Source organism: Canis lupus, chromosome 6, assembly GCF_048164855.1.
Source record: "Canis lupus baileyi chromosome 6, mCanLup2.hap1, whole genome shotgun sequence".
Classification (NCBI taxonomy): Eukaryota; Metazoa; Chordata; class Mammalia; order Carnivora; family Canidae; genus Canis; species Canis lupus.
Genome location: NC_132843.1, coordinates 36,140,338 through 36,160,809, shown reverse-complemented (window position 1 = coordinate 36,160,809; position 20,472 = coordinate 36,140,338). Strand labels below are relative to the sequence as shown.

At 57.0% G+C, this 20,472-nt stretch overlaps 1 protein-coding gene across 1 annotated transcript; it reads right to left on the bottom strand.

Annotated features, from left to right (window-relative positions):
• Nucleotides 1-2,574: 2,574 nt before the first annotated feature.
• SIGLEC15 (sialic acid binding Ig like lectin 15) lies at nucleotides 2,575-20,424 on the bottom strand. Its single transcript, XM_072829456.1, has 6 exons — nucleotides 20,224-20,424; nucleotides 12,328-12,387; nucleotides 11,705-12,088; nucleotides 9,944-10,324; nucleotides 8,765-8,795; nucleotides 2,575-7,077 (listed from the first exon to the last, which is right to left on the bottom strand). The coding sequence occupies exons 1-6, from the start codon at nucleotides 20,273-20,275 to the stop codon at nucleotides 6,996-6,998; spliced, it is 990 nt and encodes a 329-aa protein (XP_072685557.1). The 5' UTR covers nucleotides 20,276-20,424; the 3' UTR covers nucleotides 2,575-6,995.
• Between the last annotated feature and the right edge of the window lie 48 nt (nucleotides 20,425-20,472).

Sequence of the window (20,472 nt, the reverse complement as noted above, 5' to 3'; positions counted from 1 at the left end):
CTACCCCCAGAACTGCTCTATATTGCGCTTTGGCTGGAGCAGGCCAGCCAGGCAGGGGCTGCTCTCACTCCTCAGACAAATCTTCCACCATTTCCAGCCCTCATCACACCTCCAACCCCACTCGTCCACCCCTGGTCTCCAGGCTGAGTGCTCAGTGCCTTTTGCTGGTCCTCATCCCCTGAACATCTAACAGGGCTGCTCTTTGGGAAAGAGTGCCCCAGTTAGCCCATGTTACTCCGAGAGGGCGGCATCCATGGGCTCGAGACCAGGGAGGCTCCGAGGGCACAACCTGGGGGGGGGGCACTCACCTGCAGACTCCCCTTTTTGGTGCCCTCCACCTGGCCCCTGCACGGGGATCGGCAGGGCAGTGTGGGCCAAGCAGCGAGGTTCACTCCCCAGGCCCCAGGTGACAGCATGGGCTCTCACCGGCCCCCACGGTGGTTGGCACATCGCTTGGCAGCAAATTCCAACAACAGACCTTGGTTCGACATCAGCTGCCACCAAAGACTGGCCTCCCCGCCTGTGTGTGTGATGCGCTGGTAACAGTAAGGCGCCCTTGTGTGTAAACTGCTCTTCGTTTGGGGCCAACTTTATGGCTTATTTTGAGGTAGTTGCTAAATATTCTTCTGTTCAGTTGTCTTTTAAACAAAATGGAGAGTATAATGTTGGAAACAAACATGTTTTTTTTTTTCTTTTTTAAAGTATTCTACTGATCTTCCATTGGAATCTGGGTTGAGCTGGATAAAGTTCTTGGCTTACAGCCAGGCGCTCATCCTGACCTTGTTCTGGTCTGCAATGATCCTCACACATTACTGAGCCATCGAGTGTCCTGTACAAGCTATAGAATTGATGCTTCCTCTAGTCTGGATAGGTCCCTGATTTCTTAGGACAATAACTTGAAAAAATAACTGACCCTCTTTTGGGATAATGAGATCACTTAAGGAATGAATGTTGTTTATAATAACTCTTATTTTTTAATGTGCAAATGTAATATGTCTCACCAAGCACTGAAGGTTAGAATTTATTTTTCTTTCAATGGCTTAAAATCACTTATGGGGTCACAGGTACTTCCTAAGTGTGTTTAATGCTCTCCTTCCCACATGTCTAGTGTGGCTTTTAAAAACCACAACTTATTTGGTCATTAAATGTGCAATATTCGCTTCTTATTGTTTAGCATTTTACATGCTTGTGCGAAGGAGGAGTTTTTATATAATGATGAGAAACAGGGAGAAATGAAAATTGGTTTAAGCAAAATTCTGCAAATAAACCAGAATCAAATTTAATTTACATGTGGTGGACATGTCTCATTTTTGGCAAGTTGGTTGGCAGGTCTTTTGATCCAGAAACCTCACTAAGACAAATGTGAAATTAGAAAGCTGGTAATGGGTAGAATCTAGATATCGTTGTGACCTGTCACCACACCACACCCAAGGCCTCTAGTTTCAAAGGGAATTTAATGCTTAGGGGTTTAAGACCTGGCATAGACAGGCGGCCACCTGGTGATCCCAGAGAGTTCAGGAGGGCCCTGAGTCTGTGATGTGGTTGTGACCTTAGCAAGTGGAAGGACAAGAAGCTTCTGGAAGGCTCCACTGCCAGAGTTCGTGGTGGGGATGGGACACCTCGGAGGACTGAGCTGCCAGGAGAGGGCCTCCTAACCTGAGCTCAGAGCTCGCTCTTACTATTCTTTTCATTAACATTTCTTTTTTTTTTTTTAAAGCTTTATTTATTCATAAGAAACACAGAGAGGCAGAGACACAGAGAGGGAGAAGCAGGTTCCCTGCAGGGAGCCTGATGCGGGATTCAATCCCCAGAACTCCAGAATCACACTCTGGGCTGAAGGCAGGCGCTATGGGACTAGATCCCTGGACCCCAGGATCATGCCCTGAGCCAAAGGCAGATGCTCCACTACTGAGCCACCCAGGTGTCCCTTCATTAACATTTCTAAGACACATCTGGAATGGGCCAAAGTATGGTGGAGGGTCTGCACTTGTGGTATTAACATCAATTTGGGATTTCCCCGGGACAGGACCTCTTCTACCCTTGTCTGCATTTGGCAGATAGAACCACAGGAATTAGGGACTGGACAGCAGATCAGAGACAAGCTGTGCCACCTCCTTGAATTCTAAGAATCCTGTTCCCTGTCTCGAGATGCGTGGGCTTTCTTGCTGGGCCACACCCACAGAAGTGCAGCCAGATGTGGCCCCTGTCACTGTGGGGCGACTCAGAATTAGGGAAGGTCTTCATCTAAGGATGAAGGAGCTGGGATCTTCCTCCAAAAACTGCTCCTCTTCTGAAGACAGCCCTCTTCCCCCTTGGTCTTCCTTTGTTAGCCAAATCCTTTTAGGAAACAGCCCTACATTCCTGATCTGATGTCAGTGACCAATGTGGCCTCTCACCTGAACACCATATTTTAACATAGCCTAAATTTGTGCCTTAGACCAGATTTACCCCGGACTCAGCCAACCTTCCCAGGCTGACCTGTGCCCTGCTTTGTCCTTAGCCTGTCTTAAGGCCCCTCTGTCTACCTTCCCTTTCCCTATCCCCTCCTTCCCACTCTCCCCTCCCCCACCCCCTCTTTCCCCCTCCTCCTTTGGTGGAGGTATGGAGGTGAGTGGGCAATCCAGGTCTGGGGACCCTTTGAGGTCACTTGCACACAGGGCTTGAGGAGGGCTGTGGAAGATAAAGGTCTGGGGCCCCAAACCCAGGGAGACCTAGAGGGGTCCAATCCCAAGTAATTCTGTATCCTTATATTGGCAGATTTTCTCCCTTTAATTCATAAAATATGACACAGGAGAGGGGACCCTGGGAAAAAGGATGGCAGGTGGGTGAGGAAGCAGCTGGGACCAGAGCTGTTTTGTCACAAAACATGTGCAAAGAGAACTCCTTGAGGTCATGAAGGTGGAGGCACTCAGGAAATGTGGGGGGCTGTCGGGAGGGGCAGTGACAGAGCTGAATGCAGGACAGAGCCCAGGACCCCTGACTCCAGGTCTCTAAGGTCCCAGTGGCTGGTGGGGCCATGGCTCTCGGGTCCAGCCTCGCAGGGAGGCTGTATGTGATGACCCGGCCCCACTGTGTGTTGCTTCCATCTCCAGGCAGGGCCTGCCTTCAGTAGAGACTATCTCACTATCACGGTCTTCTCATCTAGATATATCTCCATATAAAAGTGAAGTTATTAGCAGCTCAAGGGCAGGGAAAGTGTGTTGGGCTCTTGGTAGACCTGGGTGGGCCCCAGGGCAATTTTCATCCTCCCCCCCCCCCCCCCCCCCCCGCCAACTGCAGCTCCAGGGGTAGGAGGTGGGGTGCAGTTGGGGGCAGAGTGGGGGTTCTCAGAAACCCTTCTCGGGACAGAGGGGCTCACATTCCTGGAGCATGTGTCCTGGGCCACACTGGAGGGGTGGGGGGTGGGGGACTCCTGTCTTGAAAACACCAAGTCTCCTGGGTCACTTCTCTCCATGGCTTCAGGACCGGGGATGATGTGAATGGTCTGTCACCTGTGGCTATGGTCCGTCCTTGCTAGGGACAGAGCCTGGGTGCTCTCAGATGGCCTGCTTGGGGAGGATGGCGGCTCTGCTCCCAGGAGTCGGGAGGCCAAGTGCAGTCCCCTCGCCACCCTCCCCGTCGGCCCCTGGAGCAGCTAGCTGCTTTCTCTGAAGATGGAGCAGGAGGCCGCCTTGCACTGGGAACAGATTGGTAGAGGGCATGCTGGCGGGACCCTGTGCTGCCCCTCTGAGAAGGCGCCCAGAGCCCATCACGGTGTGCAGAACCACCCATCAGAGGCGCATTTCTCTGAGGAATGCCACTTCTGCAGTTTCTGGGAAGTCCTACCTCAAACTGCACGACCATAGGAAGAACACTCCCACCCTAGTTAGTCAGGCCCACCCAGGGGGAGTCTCAAACTAGCTTGCTAAAGAATGGCCTGGACTCCACTGGGCCCTGGCTAGAGACAACAAGCTAAAAAAGACAGTTTGCATGGGAAATATGAACGTGGGCTGTACGACAGTATTATCCAATTATTGTTCATTTTCTCAAATGCGACAATGGCATCGAAGTTACAGAGGAGAGTGCTCTCATCCTCTGGAGGTGTGGCTGATGTATTTCAAGGTGAAGTACTGTGGTATCCACAGTTTACTATTGACGGTTCAGCTGAACACACAGATTCGTGTGCACACGTATGCACACGTGCCCATTAGCAAGTATGGCAAAATGGTAGTAACTATTGAATGTAGGTGGTGGGTATCTGGGTGATCGTCTTTTACAGCTTGTGTGCGCATGTGCGCACATGTTGGAAATGATCCTAATACAAAGTTAGGGGCTGAAGCACGTGAGCATTTGTTTACAGCTCAGCGCCCACCCTCAGAGCCCACTTCTAGGAGCCCAGGTGGCACTCGGAATGGGGATTTGAGCAAGTTCCCCAGCTGTTCCTGATGCAGGCTACCCTCAGAAACCACTGCGGAAACACTGCTCCAAGTGGAGCAGGTCTCCAGGTGGAAACCCCGGGCCCAGAGCACGGTGGGTCTGGAGCAGGTGCGGCGGTCAGACTCATGAAAGCGGCATGCTGAGCAGTACAGGCCGTCAGCACCATACTTGGGCCCCTGGGTGCCCCGGCTGCCCTCTGCTCCTCAACCCTGTTGGGGGCAGCCCTTTGCACTGTGTGGGAGCTTCGTCTTGCTGCCGCCCCAGCTCCGGCCACCTGGCCTCTACCCTCATGCTCCAGCAACTTTCAGCTGCTTCAACATCACACTGTGTCCCACCACCTGGCCTTGCCCAGGCTGTCCTTTCTGCTTAGAATCACCTTTGTTCTTACCTTCCAACCCCCCTTCTCCCCTGTTACATGTACCATGTCCATGTCTCCTCCTCCAGGAAGCCTTCCCAAGGCTGGGTCAGTCATCCTTTCTGTGTCCCCCCCCCCCCCCCAGCATCTTCGGCATATTGTTTGTCCTTACATGATTTCCCACTTACTGGTCTATTGCTTCCTAATGTGAGAAATCCCAGAGAGTCTTACTATGGAGCCATCAGGGCTGTTCCCCATTCCAGGTACAATGTAGGGTTTCATTCCCCAGCCCCTGAGAGTGAATGGGGCCTGGGGCTAGTTCTGGCCAATGAGTCCTGATCTCAGTGGGAGACCCTCTTTGAGCTTTCTTTTTATCTCCAACCCAATAGTCTGCAACAAGAGGCGGGGGGATCCCTGGGAGCCTGGGTCCCTGAGTAAGTACAATGAACAAAGCCAGTCCATGACGGGCATGTATCTTTGGCGGGGAAAAAACCCTAATTGTTTTCAGCTCCTGTGATTTTGGGGTTGGTTTGTTTCCACAGCACAACCTGGCCCAGACTCATTGCCATATGCCCAAATTCCTGGCCCAATTTCTAGCATGCAGCAAGTGCATAAGAAATCGTTGCTGTCACCATTTTTCCTGGTTGCAAAACAGGCCTCAAAGTCCATGCAGATGTTTCAAGACACACCACCCTCATGTCCCTCGCTTCTCCCTTGGTGATAGAGGACCCTCCCATGGAGATACCCACAGTATCCTCATCCAAGGAGGTGCAAATCCCAACGCCTCGGACCTTCTGACAGCTCAAACCTCTGGCAGAGGCTCTGGTGCATAAGGGCCCCTAGTCACCTGCTTATTACCTTGTGAGGCTCCCTCAACCTTCAGGCCACCGCCCCAGAAGAGCGTCAGTGAGGGCCCTTCCCTACATGGGTCACCACCTGAGCTTCGGGGAAAGTTCCAAAGGAGAGAAAGTTTGTCCCCGTGGCCTCTTCAGTCCTCTAGCTCTGTGGCCCTTCTCTTCTTGCCAGCCTGCCTTGGTCCCAAGCACCATTTCCTCCCTGGCCCCCTCCCTGATCCCAAGGACTGTGGGAGCTAAAATGCACAAGCTCGCACTGAAGTGTGAACGTGGAAGGCCAGTGTGAGAAGTGTTGGGCACATGCGGTGAAATGGCCGGTGTTCTTGGACCTCACAATGTCCAGGAAGGGCGTAGGTTGTAGGGAGAGGCCACAGCTGCAGCTGCTTTATCCACAGGACCCCACAGCCCCAGCTGCCCCTCCAGCCTCTCAGCTTTTGGTCCTTGAGGAAAGTGGATCCCAGATACAGCCAGATGATGGGTGTTTCATTTCTTTTTCACAGGGGCCACAGTTCCAGGGAGTGCAGAGTGGTCAGTCGATGGGCCAAGAGGGGGGGTCAGTCACAGAGGAGACCCTGGGTGGGGGGCAGGCAGGGATCCCAGCCTGCTCCTTGGACCACAGTTATATACCCCATCCCAGCCTCAGCAGCCCCGGCTCCAGGCTTGCTCTCTGGAATCCTGGTTCTCAGCCAGGCTGGTGTGTGTGGGAATCCTTGTTCTCAGCCAGGCTGGTGTGTGTGTGGGGGGGGGGGGGCCCACTTGTCCTAGAACTCTCTGCACGTCCCAAGGGTGCCTGCAAGGAGGAGCATGTGACTCACCTCACAGCTGTACATGGCTCTGTACTTCCCAAAGTCCCTTCACTCCATTATTTCCTCAGATCTTGAGAGGCCGATCCTCCAGGAGGGAAGAATATTATTGTCCATGTTCATGAGTAGACAAACTGAGACCCAGAGAGGGGGAAAAAGTGACCCGGTCCACACAGCAAGTCAGAGCCCGGGAGACCCTCTGACCAACGTCCTGCCTGTTTTACTATGATGTTCTATGTAAGAAAGGGTGAGAGTTTGTCCATAAGCTTCATGCTGGAGCTCATACATGTGCATGGGTGCACACACACACACACACACACAAACACACACACACATTTTTTCAAAACGCTGGTCCCACTGACATAAAAATCACAGGGGCTCTGGAACAGACATCCTCGCAGGAGACCAGTAAGCCTCCATGAGTGGGCTCGTAACAGCCTTTGCGGGAGGTTGCCCAGCAAGGGGCTGCCAGCATGGCTGGGACCCAGGAAGGGCTGCCCCAGCCAAGCCCGGCCTTGGCCTCTGCTCCTCATGGTGTACAAGTGGATGCCAGTGGCCAAGGGGTCCTCATGGTAGACATGTGGCTGCTGCTGGGTCCCGAGGGCTCATCTGGCTCAAATTCTCATAGTTGGACTCCTGAGCCTGGGGCCTGTGGACAGAAGAAAGTTGGCTGACCACCCAGGACACAAGTGGGGGTGCCACCCATTGCACAAACCACGCCCTGGGAATGGGCAGGAGGGAGAGTCAAAATGGTAGCCCAGCCTAGATCCAACAGAGGTTGCAGGGAGGGCAGTGGCAGGGAGGAGGCTACCCGGGGGTTGGGGGATGGCATCCTGGCCTGCAGATGCACTATATTCTGGGAGGGATCTCACTGGAGGCATCAACAACCGTTGTGTGTCGGGTGCCCTCCACACGGACCTCCCTGGGCTTGGCCACCTGAGCTCCAGCTGCTCCTGGCTCCTCCCTGGGACATCTTCATGGGCATCTCAGGCCTACGTGTGAACTCCTGCATGACCCTCACTACCACCCCCTTCTCTGTTGTCTTCATCCCAGTCAGGGGCACCCAGGGCCACAGCTCCAAACCTGGGCACCCGGGCTGTGTCCCTCGCTGCCCCTCTACGTCCCTAGCCCTCTGGTCAGCTCTGCCTTCCATCTGCCCCATCTCGCCACCCCCACCCCTGCCACCTCCCTCTGAGCTGCTGGGCCAGCCTCAGCCTTGGTCAGCAGCCTCCTCCAGAGTCTCCTGGCCCACACTCTTGTTCTGATGGGGCCACCTGGGTGCTTATACCACCACTCAGTGCCTTCTCATAGGCCCCTTCTCGGGTCTCCCCCGAGCCTTTCCTTGACCTGCCCAGCGGCCACCACCCTCCCCGGGGCTCTGCGGCAGGGCCCTGTCCATTGCCTTCATGGCTCTTATTTTAGAATCTGATATGATCTTGTGTATGTGTTTATTAAGTTCCCCACATGAAAATGTGAGTTTTCTGAAGTTGGGGAAGTTGGAAGTAGCGTTAAACACCCAAAACTCTGGTCCATAGCAGGTACTCAATAAATATCTGACCACTCAAGCTTTCTGAATTAGGTGCCTTGGGGTGCTAGTAAATTAGCAAAGAAAAGGGACATGGCACAGGTTTTCAAGAATGTGGGGGACAGATGAACAGGCAGCTAGAGAGAGGGGCTTGGGCTGGCAATATGGCTTTTCTGTCAGGCAGGGACAGAGTTATGGGACTGCCCAGGCTTGTCCAGCGGGCCCTGAAAGACTGTGTTTTGCCTCCCCCAGCAACCCAGGCACACTGCCCGGGGTCAGTGAATTGGATTCTTTCTTCTTCAACACAGACCTTCCGCTGAACAGACACAGAGAGAAGGGGAGTCTGGATCGCAGGGTGAGCACTTCCTAGCTGAAACCCTCTCAACCTCTAATAGCATTTTGTTTGCGAAGCTTTCAGCTCTGGGGGAGAATGAGTCCCCGAGGTGGCCTTTGTGTCTGTGTGAGCCTGCTTGTTCTAGAATGCCGGGGAGCAAAACCTCAAGGAATCCTATCTAGGTGTGGACATAAGACAGAAAAATGACTCCTTGGCACCTGGACACCAGGCAGGTCTGGGAGAGATCCCAACATGAGGCCCAAACTGTGAATGCTGGGGAAGGGGTGGGCAGGTCAGCGTGGCCTGGTCTGGCCAAGAAGGACTTGGGAGACTGAAGGGGAGGGCTCTGGAAGGCCGCGGGGAAGGTCTAACACCAGTCAAGGTCAGACCCCAGCCCTGACCCTTTGCCTGTTCTTTCTCTATATGCCTTGGCCAGTGGGGACTTAAGAGCGGGGTGGGGGAAGGCAGGGTACTCACCATGGTGGGGTGTCCTGGGCAACTGGGTGCTCTGTGTGAGGGACAGAGAGAGAAGGAAGGGAGGCATGAATCTCTACAGCGTCCTCGGGCTCCAGGCCCTGCCGTCCACCCCTCCCGGCTGCGGAAAGCGGTCTGAAGGGACGAGCAATGAGCACTAGCCAGCCGGGTGTGAAGTGCTTGGAGATGAGCAGCAGCTGACGACGAGAAGCATGGACTGAAGAGCCACCCAGCAGAAAAGCCCTGCCTTTGAGGACCCTGAAGCGCAGAACGTTTGTTGGGTTTGAAGAACCGGCAAGAAAAGACAGTAAAGCCACAGCGAATGCAACGGCCAGGGCAACTGTGACAGATTCTGGATTTCATGCTAGGAGAGTCTGAGGCCGGTGCTCTGGACCTGGGTGGTCTGAGAGGCTCTGGGAAGCCCCTCTCTGGAGCACAAGCCAATTTCCCAGCCAGCTCAGCGAGAGCAACGTGGGGTGAAGTGCAGGTCTCGAAGACACCCTGCTAGCTCCCATCTCCACACTCCCGCACTGGTTGCTGCCTCTGCTTGGAATACCACCGGCTCCTAGTGGCAGTTCCTGATTTAGCTGTCACCTTACTTGTAAAGCCTTCCCTCCTGGCCTGTCCAGAGTCCCCCTGGAGCGCATGCAGCATTACCATACTCTGGGCAGAAAGCTTCTGCGGGACCTGGGCTCCAGGATAGCCCTCCTCCCTGCAGACTGCAGTGATTTGCTGGCTTCCCAGCATCCCATCCCAGGGCGCATCTTACTCATCTGTCTCCCTAGCAGCTACACAGCACACAGTAGGCCCTCAGGATGCTTACTGTAACACAAGGTAGTGGTGCTATCTGGGAAAGCCTCCGTGTGGTCCCTATCCTTGGGGAGGAGTCATTTATGGGGTGCCGGGGGAAAGGGGCGGGGCTATACTTTGGGAGTCTCTATCTCTGGGTCTCTAGGCCAGAGGCAAGTTCCTTAACTTCTCCGGCCTCAACTTTCTTAGCGTAGAATGGGCTCCTGCTGGTTCCCACCTCCTGGGACGTAAGAAGGAGGACAAAGCCAGAGGAGGCACAGGTGCAGGAAGCATGTCTGCGCTGTGCTGTGCCAGGTGCTCGGCGGACAGTGTTTCCCAGGAGGAGAGCCCCGCCCGGCCCCTCGCCCCCGCCCGGGCCCAGGGTGCACCCACCTCGGCGGCGGCGGGCGGCGGCGCGGGCGGCCAGGACGCCGAGCAGCAGCAGCGCCTTGAGGCCGAGCGCGCCGAGCGGGAGCGCGAGCGCCGGGGCCCCGGGGGCGCCGCGGAAGCGGAACAAGTAGACGCTGGCCTCGGCGCGGCCCAGGCTGTTGGAGGCCGTGCACGTGTAGCGGCCGTCGTGCGCCAGCGCGGGCAGCTCGGCGGTCACCTGGTGGCCGTGCCCCTGGCCCGGGCCCGACGCGGCGGCCGAGCGGTTGCCCAGCGCCGGGCCGGACCAGGCGAGGACGGGCGGCGGCTCCCCCTCGGCCGTGCAGAGCGCGCGGAAGGCGTGCGCCGGGCCTGGCAGCACCGACAGGCTGACGATCCGCGGGGCGGCTGCGGGCGCCCAGGGCGCGGGAGGAGAAAGCAAACCGCGCTCAGCGCCGGCGGCCGGGCGCACCCCCCAGGCCCTTGGAGTCCCCGAGACACCTGGGGGCGCGTGGCGCGGAGAGGAGGGAGCCTGTGCTCCAGCGCCGGGAGGCCTGGGTCCCCCCAGAGGTGTGGCCTGGGGCAAGTTACTCCCAAGCTCCGGGTCTCAAATGGCGTCAAATGGGGATCACTCCCCTAGTGGGGTCGTTGAGAAGATTTGGCAAGTTAATACATTTGGGGTGCTTGGATTCGGGCCTGGCCCATAGCCAACGCTCACCCAACTGTAGCTGGAGCTCAGAGCTGGAGCTCGGGGCTGGGAACTGGCTGCCAGTATGACTTCGAGGACCCCTCCCACTCCTGTCCCCCACCCCACCCCCCACAACCTCAGCAAGATCTAGAGCTGAACGCGGGTCCTGGGAGACACTGACATGCACCCGGAGAGGCCGCCCAGCAGCTCAAGGCGGGCACGTGGGAAGTTCCAGCGAGATCCCCACAGGGGGTAAGCGCCCCAGCTAGTTCCGGGGCGCAGCCAGGGTTGAGAACCGCTGCTCTGGGGACCGGGGACCCTGGTCCCTTCTTCTTTGGGGTCTAGCAGAATACTGTGCACTTGGCGGGCTCCCAGGGCACCTCCCCGGGGAGGAGGGGGCTGCGGGTGCCCGGCAGCGCACAGAGCGCACATGCCCTCGCTGCCCTTGCCATCCCTGTTCAGCTCGTGGGGCTCCCCACCCCCCCGGACCAAGAGCCCCTGGGGCCATTCAGCCCCTAGGAGCGAAACTTCGATGCCCCTTCCCGGGCCCAGTTCCCAGGCGTCTGGGAGCAGCGGACAGGTGTGCGGGGGGGGGGGGGCAGGGGCCTGCCCTGGAGGGAGGGGCTGCGCCGGGCTCCGCTCCGCTCGGCGGCGGGGGGCGCTGGGGGCCCTGGGGGGCGCTGGGGACCGGGCGGAGGGGGGCCTGCCCTGGAGGAAGGGGCTGCGCATGGCTCCGCTCCGCACGGCGGCTGGGGGCGCTGGGGGCCCTGGGGGGCGCTGGGGACCGGGCGGAGGGGGGCCTGCCCTGGAGGAAGGGGCTGCGCTGGGCTCCGCTCCGCTCGGCGGCTGGGGGCGCTGGGGGCCCTGGGGGGCGCTGGGGACCGGGCGGAGGGGGGCCTGCCCTGGAGGGAGGGGCTGCGCATGGCTCCGCTCCGCTCGACGGCGGGGGGCGCTGGGGGGGCGCCGGGGACCGGGCGGAGGGGGGCCTGCCCTGGAGGGAGGGGCTGCGCATGGCTCGGCTCCGCTCGGCGGCGGGGGGCGCTGGGGGGCGGCGGGGGGCGCCGGGGACCGGGCGGGGGTGGCGGGGGCGCGGCGCTCACCGGTCACGCGGAGCCGGACGCCGTGGCGGCTCTCGTACCGGTCGTGGACGTCGCCGGCGAACTCGACGCGGCAGAAGTAGCGGCCGTCGTCGGCCAGGGCGAGGCGCTCGACGCGCAGCGACAGGTCGTTGCGCCGCGGGTTCCCGAGCAGCCGGAAGCGGCCGTGCAGGCTCAGCGCCGTCTGGCAGAGCTCGCTGCCCCGCGCCGCCGCGCACCGGAACACCTGCGGGCCCGCGTAGACCTCGCCCGCGCGCCAGATGGCGGTGAGCGGCCCGTCGTAGTGGCGGTGCGGGTGCGTGAAGGTGCAGGGCAGCACCGCCGCCTCGCCCGCCGCCGCGCTCACCTCGGCCGGCACCTGCATGGACCAGCGCTGCGCCGGCGCACCTGCGGGCCGGGCCGGGAGCCGGGGCGTCGAGGCATCTCCCGGGATCCTGACTTGCCCTGACTCCCGAGGCCCCCGGACCCTCCCCGCCCTTCCCTGGGACTATTTGCCTCACTCGGGGAAGTTCCACCTCACCTACAGGTCCCCTGACCCCATACTTTTCCCCAACACCTGCCCTGCTGCGGTCACAATACCCCCCCCCCACCCCCGCCTCCGCGATGGTGATAATAAAAGCACTTACTGTGCACCTCTGTGTTGAGCAAGTTCCCGGTAGTATCTCTCTTAGTTCTCACAAAGGATCCTAGATGGAAGCACAGTTATCCTTGGGTTACATGTAATAAACTGAGGCCCAGAGAAGTTGATTAATTGCCTAAGGCCACACAGCTACAAGGAGGCAAAGCCAGCGCTGAGACTCCAGACAGCCTGGCCCCACAGCCAGTGCCCTAGTGCACTAAAGGTGTGGAAGCGTGGAGCTGGTCCAAGGAGACCCAGAACCCCATCCACAGAGGGGAAACAGGCCCTGGGGAGGCCTGGTGTGTTTTGAACTTAATGTGTTGAGTGGGTGGATGAGGTTGCTTTAGAATCCAGGTCAACCCAAATAGGCTTCCTCCAAAGCCAGATAGGGAGACAAGAGGGGTAGACCTTTGTGCTGTCTTTGTGCTCAGTGCCAGAGCCTCTGGGCCTAGTTTCCTCACCTCCTATGCTGTGAGCCTCTGAAGTAAGGCCGAGCAGAGGTCTGGAGGCGGTGCTCCGCGGAGAGCCCCTGCCGCTCTTGTTGCATATGTGTGCTGTTTGGGGAAGGGGTGAGCAGCTGGATGGGTGGGTGGGTGTTGGAGCTTGATCCTTGGATCAAGGCCAGGGGTGGTGTCTCCCTGAGGAGGGAGGACAGGCTGGTAGGCCTGCCCAGCTAGAACCCCGAATGCAGTTCACAAAAGGGATCTTTAGAGGGAATGATATAGCTGATCTTGTATTTCCCAAGAGGTCTATATTTACACAGTTCTTTTATATACATCATGTCACACGTCTCTCAACACACTCTGGGGGACACAGGCAGCGGGGATATTGTTATAGATGAGAAAATGGAGGCCCAGAGTCACACAGAAGATGGGAGGCACCCAGCTTTTCTGACTTCAGACCCTGTGCTCTTTAGTCTTCAGGGGTAGTTCATGCCTTGCATAGGAATCCCCTCAGCCTACAACCAGTGACCCTTCCTGCTCCAAGAAGCCTATCCCATCTATGAATTATCTACAGGTCGGCCATTCCTCCTGCATAGAACCAGCATCTACCACTACTGACCGACATGACCAGCATTGTTCTCTGGAACATGCATATGGCCTCGAGGTAGTGGCCCTTCTGGGACCCCATCATGGCTATCCTGGACCTGTTAAGCCTTCCCTTCTTTGGTGCAAGTCCCTAGCCTGCACCTGTCCCTCCCCTTCCTCACTGCCTGCGTCATGCCCTCCTTGCAGCCTCATGGCCAGAGCTGGGGCCCCCAGGTGTGTGCTGCAGCAGCGCTGAACTAGCAGCGAGGGGTACGAATTGGGTTGTGTGAGCTCTGCCTCGTATAAAACCACGCTTGGGGCTTATGCCAAGCTTGCAATCAAGTAAAGCACAGGTACTTTTTTCACACAATGTACTTGTAAGCCAAATCTTATTTCTCCTGGACAAGTGGAATTATGCTTTTGAAGCCAAGTGGAAGACATGACATTTATCTCTAGGAAGAGCTTGTTTGCTCAGTTGTTAAGAACCAAATGGCCTGGTTTCAAATTAGAGAAAGACTTTCTGAAGATTTTGCTGGTTTACCCAGTACTGCCAGATGCAGGAAGCGTGTCCCCACTCCTGAGGCTCAGCATCTGCCTCAGTCTCCCTACACTTCCCACCCTCTGTAGCCTCAGCCTCCCCTGACCTCATGCATCTTGTGGGCATCATGGAGCTAGGTACTGATTGATTCCCCAGGTAGCTGTTACTATTGTGCATTCATCGATTAGCAAACGCTTATCAAACACGATCCCACTCTAAGCCAGGCACTTGGACACAAGCCAGGGTTACAAAGATCAACCTTATCAGCCTGCTGGAGCTCCCCGCTCAGAGGGGGAGACAGATCTGTGCGCACATAATTATACTACAGCCTGCCAGGTGCTCTAATGAGGCACACGAACAGTGTTCCTTTGTCTGAACAAAGTTCCTGGCCCATTTCACTCACCAACTCCCTCCCAGTCACCCCCAGTCCCTGCTGCATTGTCCTACAGTGGGAGGCCTTCCCTGAACCCCAGGCCTGGGTCTGGCATCCTCACCCAGGGCCCCAGGGTTGGCAGAAGGACTTCCTCTGTCTGGGCCTATTCAACTGTGTGTCCTGCGCAGGTACCCAGAAGCCCTGGAGGGCACGGACCATGGCCATGCGGTCGTCTTTGTGTTGTCATTGCCCAGCGCCGCATTTGCCACGTAGTAATTGATGGTGAATTGCTGTAATGGGCTGAAGGGACAGTCCCCAGGCTGGCAGGGGAGGGGGTGCTGTGGGGAGAGGTGCAAATATTAGGCAGGGAATGCTTGGAGGGCCCCGGAGAGAGGAGGCGCTGGATTTGCCAAGCCTTGAGGTAGTCTGAAGGCTTTCTGAGCAGAGGGGGCAGGTGGGCAAAACCCTGGAGGTGAGGACGTGAGCAGAGAGGTTGCAGGGCATGCCCAGATAGCGGGGCCAGGCGACACTGTGCTTTGGGGACTCCTTGGGAGACGTTTCATATCATTTCATGTGCACGAAGGCCCACGAGGGACTGGCTATAGCCCTGAGGCTCAGAGAGGCCATGTGACCGTTGCAAGGTCATCTGACTGAACGGATGCAGAGCTAAGGCTTCCCCCTCTGTGCTTCATGTTCTTCCTTTGTCCCCATGCTATGTTGCCCCCAGGATGACAGCCTAGAGGGGACACATCCTGAAGTGTGATACAAATGGTAGGCCTCCCTCTCCTGCCCCCTCCTTCCTGGGGGCTCTTGCTCTAGGCGCAGGGAGGGCACACAGAGGCCCTTTCAGCCAGTGTTAAGATCCTGGCTCCTGTCAGGAGGAGATTTGTTTCCTGTTTACCTGCTGGGTAGTGTTTCCAGAGGCGAATGCCTGGACTCCCTCTTACACAGAGACTTGGGACAAATCCACCCAGGGACCCAAGGTGAGGGTGGGAAGTCCTAGCAGGGATTGCCCGGGAGCAAGTGCATTTGCTTTGGTAGGGATCCAAGCTCCCCAGCATCCTGTGACATTTGTCATTCCCTCTGCCAGGTCTCTCAAGTCTTTAGGACAAGGGAGGGAACACTCCTGAACTGGAACCAGGCCCCCCTGTTGTAAAGACTCTGATCTCCCTGCCTTGTGACTGTCAACCTCTGAGGCCAACAGGAGACCCATGCTCTTTGCGCTGTCCAAGATACCGCCCGGTAGGAGTGGACCACAGGGCATGCTTCCGCACAGCTGGACCTGGGTGACAGTCACTCTTGTGGTCCTTCTTTCCCAGACTTCTATGAGCACCCAGTCTGAGCCTGGCTCTGTTCTAGGCTCATACGGGGTGATCTTTGGGCAGGTTACTTAATGTCCTGAGTCTTGGCCTCCCCTGCTGCAAAAGGGGCACCTAATGCCTTCCTCATGGGCCTGAGGGTTGAATGAAGTCACTCTTGTAGCTTGTCTTGCAAATGCTCAATGCATATTAACCCCTTCTCTCACCCCCCCTGCAAAGAGAGTGTGAATGCAAGGGAGCAGGGTGAGGGTGCTGGGCAGTGGTGGAGGAGTGCTCAGGACAGGCATCTCCAGGTGATGCAACAGGGGTGAAGACATGGTGCCCTGACGTTGCACCTTTTGTAGCTCAATCTGGCATCTTAGACCATGTGGGAAGTCACTGTCCGTGGATGTACCGTGCCTCCTGGATGGACAGGTGTATGGTGCTCAGAACTGGCATCCCTCGGGGCTCTGCGGTGCTCCTGCCCCTCCCCCCGTGGTGACTGATGTCACCAGTGGACAGGCAGGCACTCTGATGAGGCCCACTGTCTGGAAGGGGGCCACCTTTCTTGGGGACATTTGACATGTTAACAGGGACATTTGCAGGCAATGACTCCAATGGCAGCCTCTCGGGCATGGTGGCACCTGGATGGTCCAGAGAGGGCACCTGGGGGCAAGGAGAGATGTTTACATTGACCAGCAAACCTCCCCAGTGAGGTGTGTGGGTTGAACTGAGGGCACGCTTCCATCCAGTTCCATCCTGCCCGAATTTGCTCTCAGCAGGGCCTGAGGAACCGCATCTCTCGGTGAGGACCGGATCCAGAAGGTTCTAGGGAAGGGATGAGGAGCAGGGATGCCCACTGGGAAGGGCTGGCTCTGACCTCGGGGTGATCCTGGCTTCCCAGGTCACCTTCCCTCTCTGCCCGTTGGTTGTGGAAGCGGCTCTGCTCACTGGAGCTGCAGGTGCAGAGCCACAGCTGACCGTGCTCTGGGGCCAGTGTCCGCCGTAGGGTGCCACTTGGCCTCTGTCTGTGCTTCCCCCAGCCTCTTCAGGGCCCTGTGCCCCATCAGTCCTCTTCCGCCCCACGGGGGACTTCTCAGCTCTAGCAGTGGCCACAGCAGGTACCCAGAGCAGAAGCAGCATCCAGGCTCTTGAAACTCCCCTATTTTCTTCTGGCCCCAGGACAGGAGCCCAACTCCTTCCTGGATTTTCCCTGCACCCCCAGGTCCTGGGGCAGCAGCTTTGATCTGTCTTGCCTTTGGTTTGCTCTCAGCCTTGGTTCAGAGCTGGTAAATTCCTCTGCTCACCAGGCTGGGTTCCAGGCTCACTGCCACTGGATGTGGGTGATGTAAAGGGTGGAGCTTACACTCAGGACACCCCCAGCCGTTCAGTCCAGGCTGTGACACCCCAAAAAGTCACCCAACTTGACAGAGGGACAAGGATTCCTCACTTTGTAGAGTCGTGGTGAAGAGTGAACGAGCTGCTTGTCAAGGCCTCACGCCAAAGTCCTTGAGGGTGACATCTACTGTGATTGCTCCACCTGCTTATCAGAGGTTTGTGGACCAATCTCAGTCAAGGTCTCTGGGTGGTCAGAACTCCCAGACCACTGTTTTTCCCACCTGCATGATCCCTGACACCTGAGCCTTCTTTTTCTTTTTTTGAAGATTTTATTCATTCATGAGAGACACAGGGAGACAGACAGAGACACAGGCAGAGGGAGAAGCAGACTCCCCATGGGGACTCGATCCCAGGACCCTAGGACATGACCTGGGCCAAAGGCAGACACTCAACCAATGAGCCATCCAGAGACCCCCATCTCCAACCTTCTAAAAGCATATTTATGGGGACCCAGAGGGGAAAGACATGGGAGAGCATGTGTGTGAGCCCCCTGGGAGACTAGGGGCTGCCCCAGGACACTGGGTGCAGAGGTGAGTGCATGAAGGAGAAAGCACAGACGGTAGAAGGGCATTTCCTGGACAAATTCCTCTCACTTTGCTTTTGCCAAGGGCCTACCCTGACCTGGATGCGGCTGGGGACAGGACTGTGACCTCCAGGCACTCCGCTCACGAAGCCCCTGGGGGTCCCACATTGCAGCCAAACCCAGCCTGGTCTTCTGGCCTCTTGCCTAGGCCTGCGGCTACACGAAAGGGCTCAGAGGTGCACGTCCCCAGAGGGACTCAGAAAGTGGGACCCCGCTCACCCTAGTTCTTGGACCTCTGGGTTGTAGCAGTGAAGCAGCTGCCAGTATGAGAAAAAAGGATCTGCCCCCAGGTGCCTCAGCCTCCCTGGGTAAATCTTGCTACACAGCTGGAGCACTTGTGTGGTTGGGGTTTTGTTCTTGGACACGTGACTGCTCACGCTTCCTCTAAGTCTTTTTGTCTTTGACTCATAGCAGCTGACCTTCAACAGGAGAAAAGAAATAAGCCAAAACAACCCTCCCCAAACCCCCCTTCTGTCAAGGTTGTGTGACTTCAGCAAGATTTCCCTGCCATTTATTGCACAATCACTGAGCACCAGCACTGTGCTGGGGGCGGGCTGGGACCGGGGGCAGGGGCGGGGGGGGCTTTTATCCATGATCTAATTATCCTCCACAACACGTCACAAGGCACCAGGCCATGCTCTGAGAAGTTAGGCGACCTGCCTGGGGCCACATAGCTAGTCCATAGCAGAACCAGGATTCAAAGGCGTGTGTGATGTCAACACTCACATCTGAACCACTCACTTCTCAGCTCTGGGTCTGGGTGGGGTCACCTCCTCCAGTCCCCACCCTCTAAGTGGGGCACAAGCCTAAATTATCCCAGGAAGACAGCTGAGTTAGATCACTCTGTGAAAAGAAAACCTCTTCCCTCTCAGTCCACCCCCCACCGACCCCCGCGGGCTGTGTCGTGGGACATCTGGGCAATGTGGGGGGTCCAGTCTCGAGCCACATACCCCAGCTCCACCCACACCACTCACTGAGCCTCTCTGTGCTTCTGTTGCCTCATCTGTGAAAAGAAAAGAGAATAGTTCTTTTCTCATACGGTTATGAGGTTTACGTGAATTACCAACTAAAGTGCCCAGCACAGGGGTGCCTGGGTGGCTCCGTGGTTGAGCATCTGCCTTCAGCTCAGGTCGTATTCCGGAGTCCCGGGATCGAGTCCTACATCGGGCTCCCTGCAGGGAGCCTGCTTCTCCCTCTGCCTGGGTCTCTGCCTCTCTCTGTGTGTCTCTCATGAAGTAAATAAAATCTTAAAAAAAAAAAATTATCTAAACCAGACCTGAGCTGGACTCTACGTCTGTCGAATGCTTGAGAGGAAGGGAAAGGAGCCTAAGGTGTGGGAGTTTATGATCCAATCGTGCAGACAGGACCCCAGACAAGAGATGCTGACTAACTCACGGCTCCATGATGGCAGTGATGTCACCGTGTGACACGTGACAGCTAGGGGCCCTGCACATGGGGGCACCGATGCTGAGCCTGGGGGCACAGTCATGGGAGGGACATGGGGCTCAGAGGATGGCCTTTGTCATTTATCCCGATGGCCCTCAGCGACATGGTCATCGTTCATCAGAATGACCCGAGGAAGGGTGCCTGGGTGGCTCAATCCACTAGATGTTCCAGGAGGGGCATTGGGTTTCGGCTCCAGCCTAACTTCAGGATGGTGAGATTGAGCGCACTCTGCAGTCTGCTTGTCTCTGTCCCCAACCCCCACCCCACTAAAATAAACAAATAAATCTTAAAAAAAAAAACACCCAACAAGATGGTTGAAAATATAGACTCCTGAGTCCTGTGGCCTGATATTCTCATTTTACAGGTCTGGGGTGAAGCCAAATATCTGCATTTACTATTTATTTATTTAAGTCTATTTATTGATTGATTTAAATTTATGAGAGACTCACAGAGGGAGGCAGTGACACAGCCAGAGGGAGAAGCAGGCTCCCTGAGGGGGCCCAATGCAGAACTCGATCCCAGAACCCTGGGATCACAACCTGAGCCAAAGACAGATGCTCAACCACTGAGCCACCCAGGTGCCCCAGGATCTGCCCTTGGATAAATGCCCCTCTCCCCACTGAAGTTCTGATGCAGATGCTCCATACCTAAAACATTTCCCGGGGACGCTAGCTCACTGAGCTGAGTGACCAATGACGTTGTCATTTAAGCCTGCTGCAAAGAGGCTTTTCCATGCAGCCCTTGGGGTTCCCACGGAGTGGTCCGGTGCCCTCTCTCTGACTTGCCCTGCTGCCCATGTGGAATCACCCCCGCTCTTGCCCCAAACAACCGCGTGCTCTCCTCCCTTCCCCTCCCCTCCCCTTGGGGCTGTGCCAGTCAAGACATAAAGCACTTGGATGACAGTCACACCCAGAGTCCCTTCAGAGCCGGGACTGTCCTCCCCAAAGCTCGCCCCTTAGCTGCCTGGATCTGCACAGCAGTGGGTGAGCCTTTCTACAGGTGGGGCCGCTGAGGCCCAGAGAAGTCAGGGGATCACCTGAAGTCATCGGAAACCCCAGGTAAACCCCGGTCTTGGACTTCTGACGTCTGTCATCACAGCTCCCTAAGGGTGCAGCTCTTCCTCTGCAGGCCTGGAGGCTCTGGGTTGCCCCAAGTGCGAGGGGAGAGGACCGTACTGAAGATTTTGTGAGCATCTATTATGTTCTGAGCATGGACCAGAGAGAAGAGTGGGAAACTCACCCATCGGGAGGATGCCCACCAGGCAGGCCAGGAGTCGGATGAACCATTCCATGTTGAGAGTGTCTGGACACCCCGGGCCAGCCCCGCATTCGGCTGGGCCACCCTAAGAGGGTGAGAGGCCTCCCTGGCGAGGCCGCAGGAGAGGGCAGGTGAGGGGGTGGGGGGGGCGCCCAGGACTGCACCCCTACCGGGCTCCGGGCATGGGAGGAACTGGAGAGAGGCAGTCAGGCGGCCTGGATATGATTCGAT

Coding starts and splice junctions, on each gene's coding strand:
- SIGLEC15 (XM_072829456.1), bottom strand. CDS start 20,275: ATGGAATGGTTCATCCGACTCCTGGCCTGCCTGGTGGGCATCCTCCCG. Junction 12,089..12,327: donor GCTCAACACAGAGGTGCACA/GTAAGTGCTTTT, acceptor CCCGGCCCGCAG/GTGCGCCGGCGCAGCGCTGG. Junction 7,078..8,764: donor GCCCAGGACACCCCACCATG/GTGAGTACCCTG, acceptor TTCTGTCCACAG/GCCCCAGGCTCAGGAGTCCA.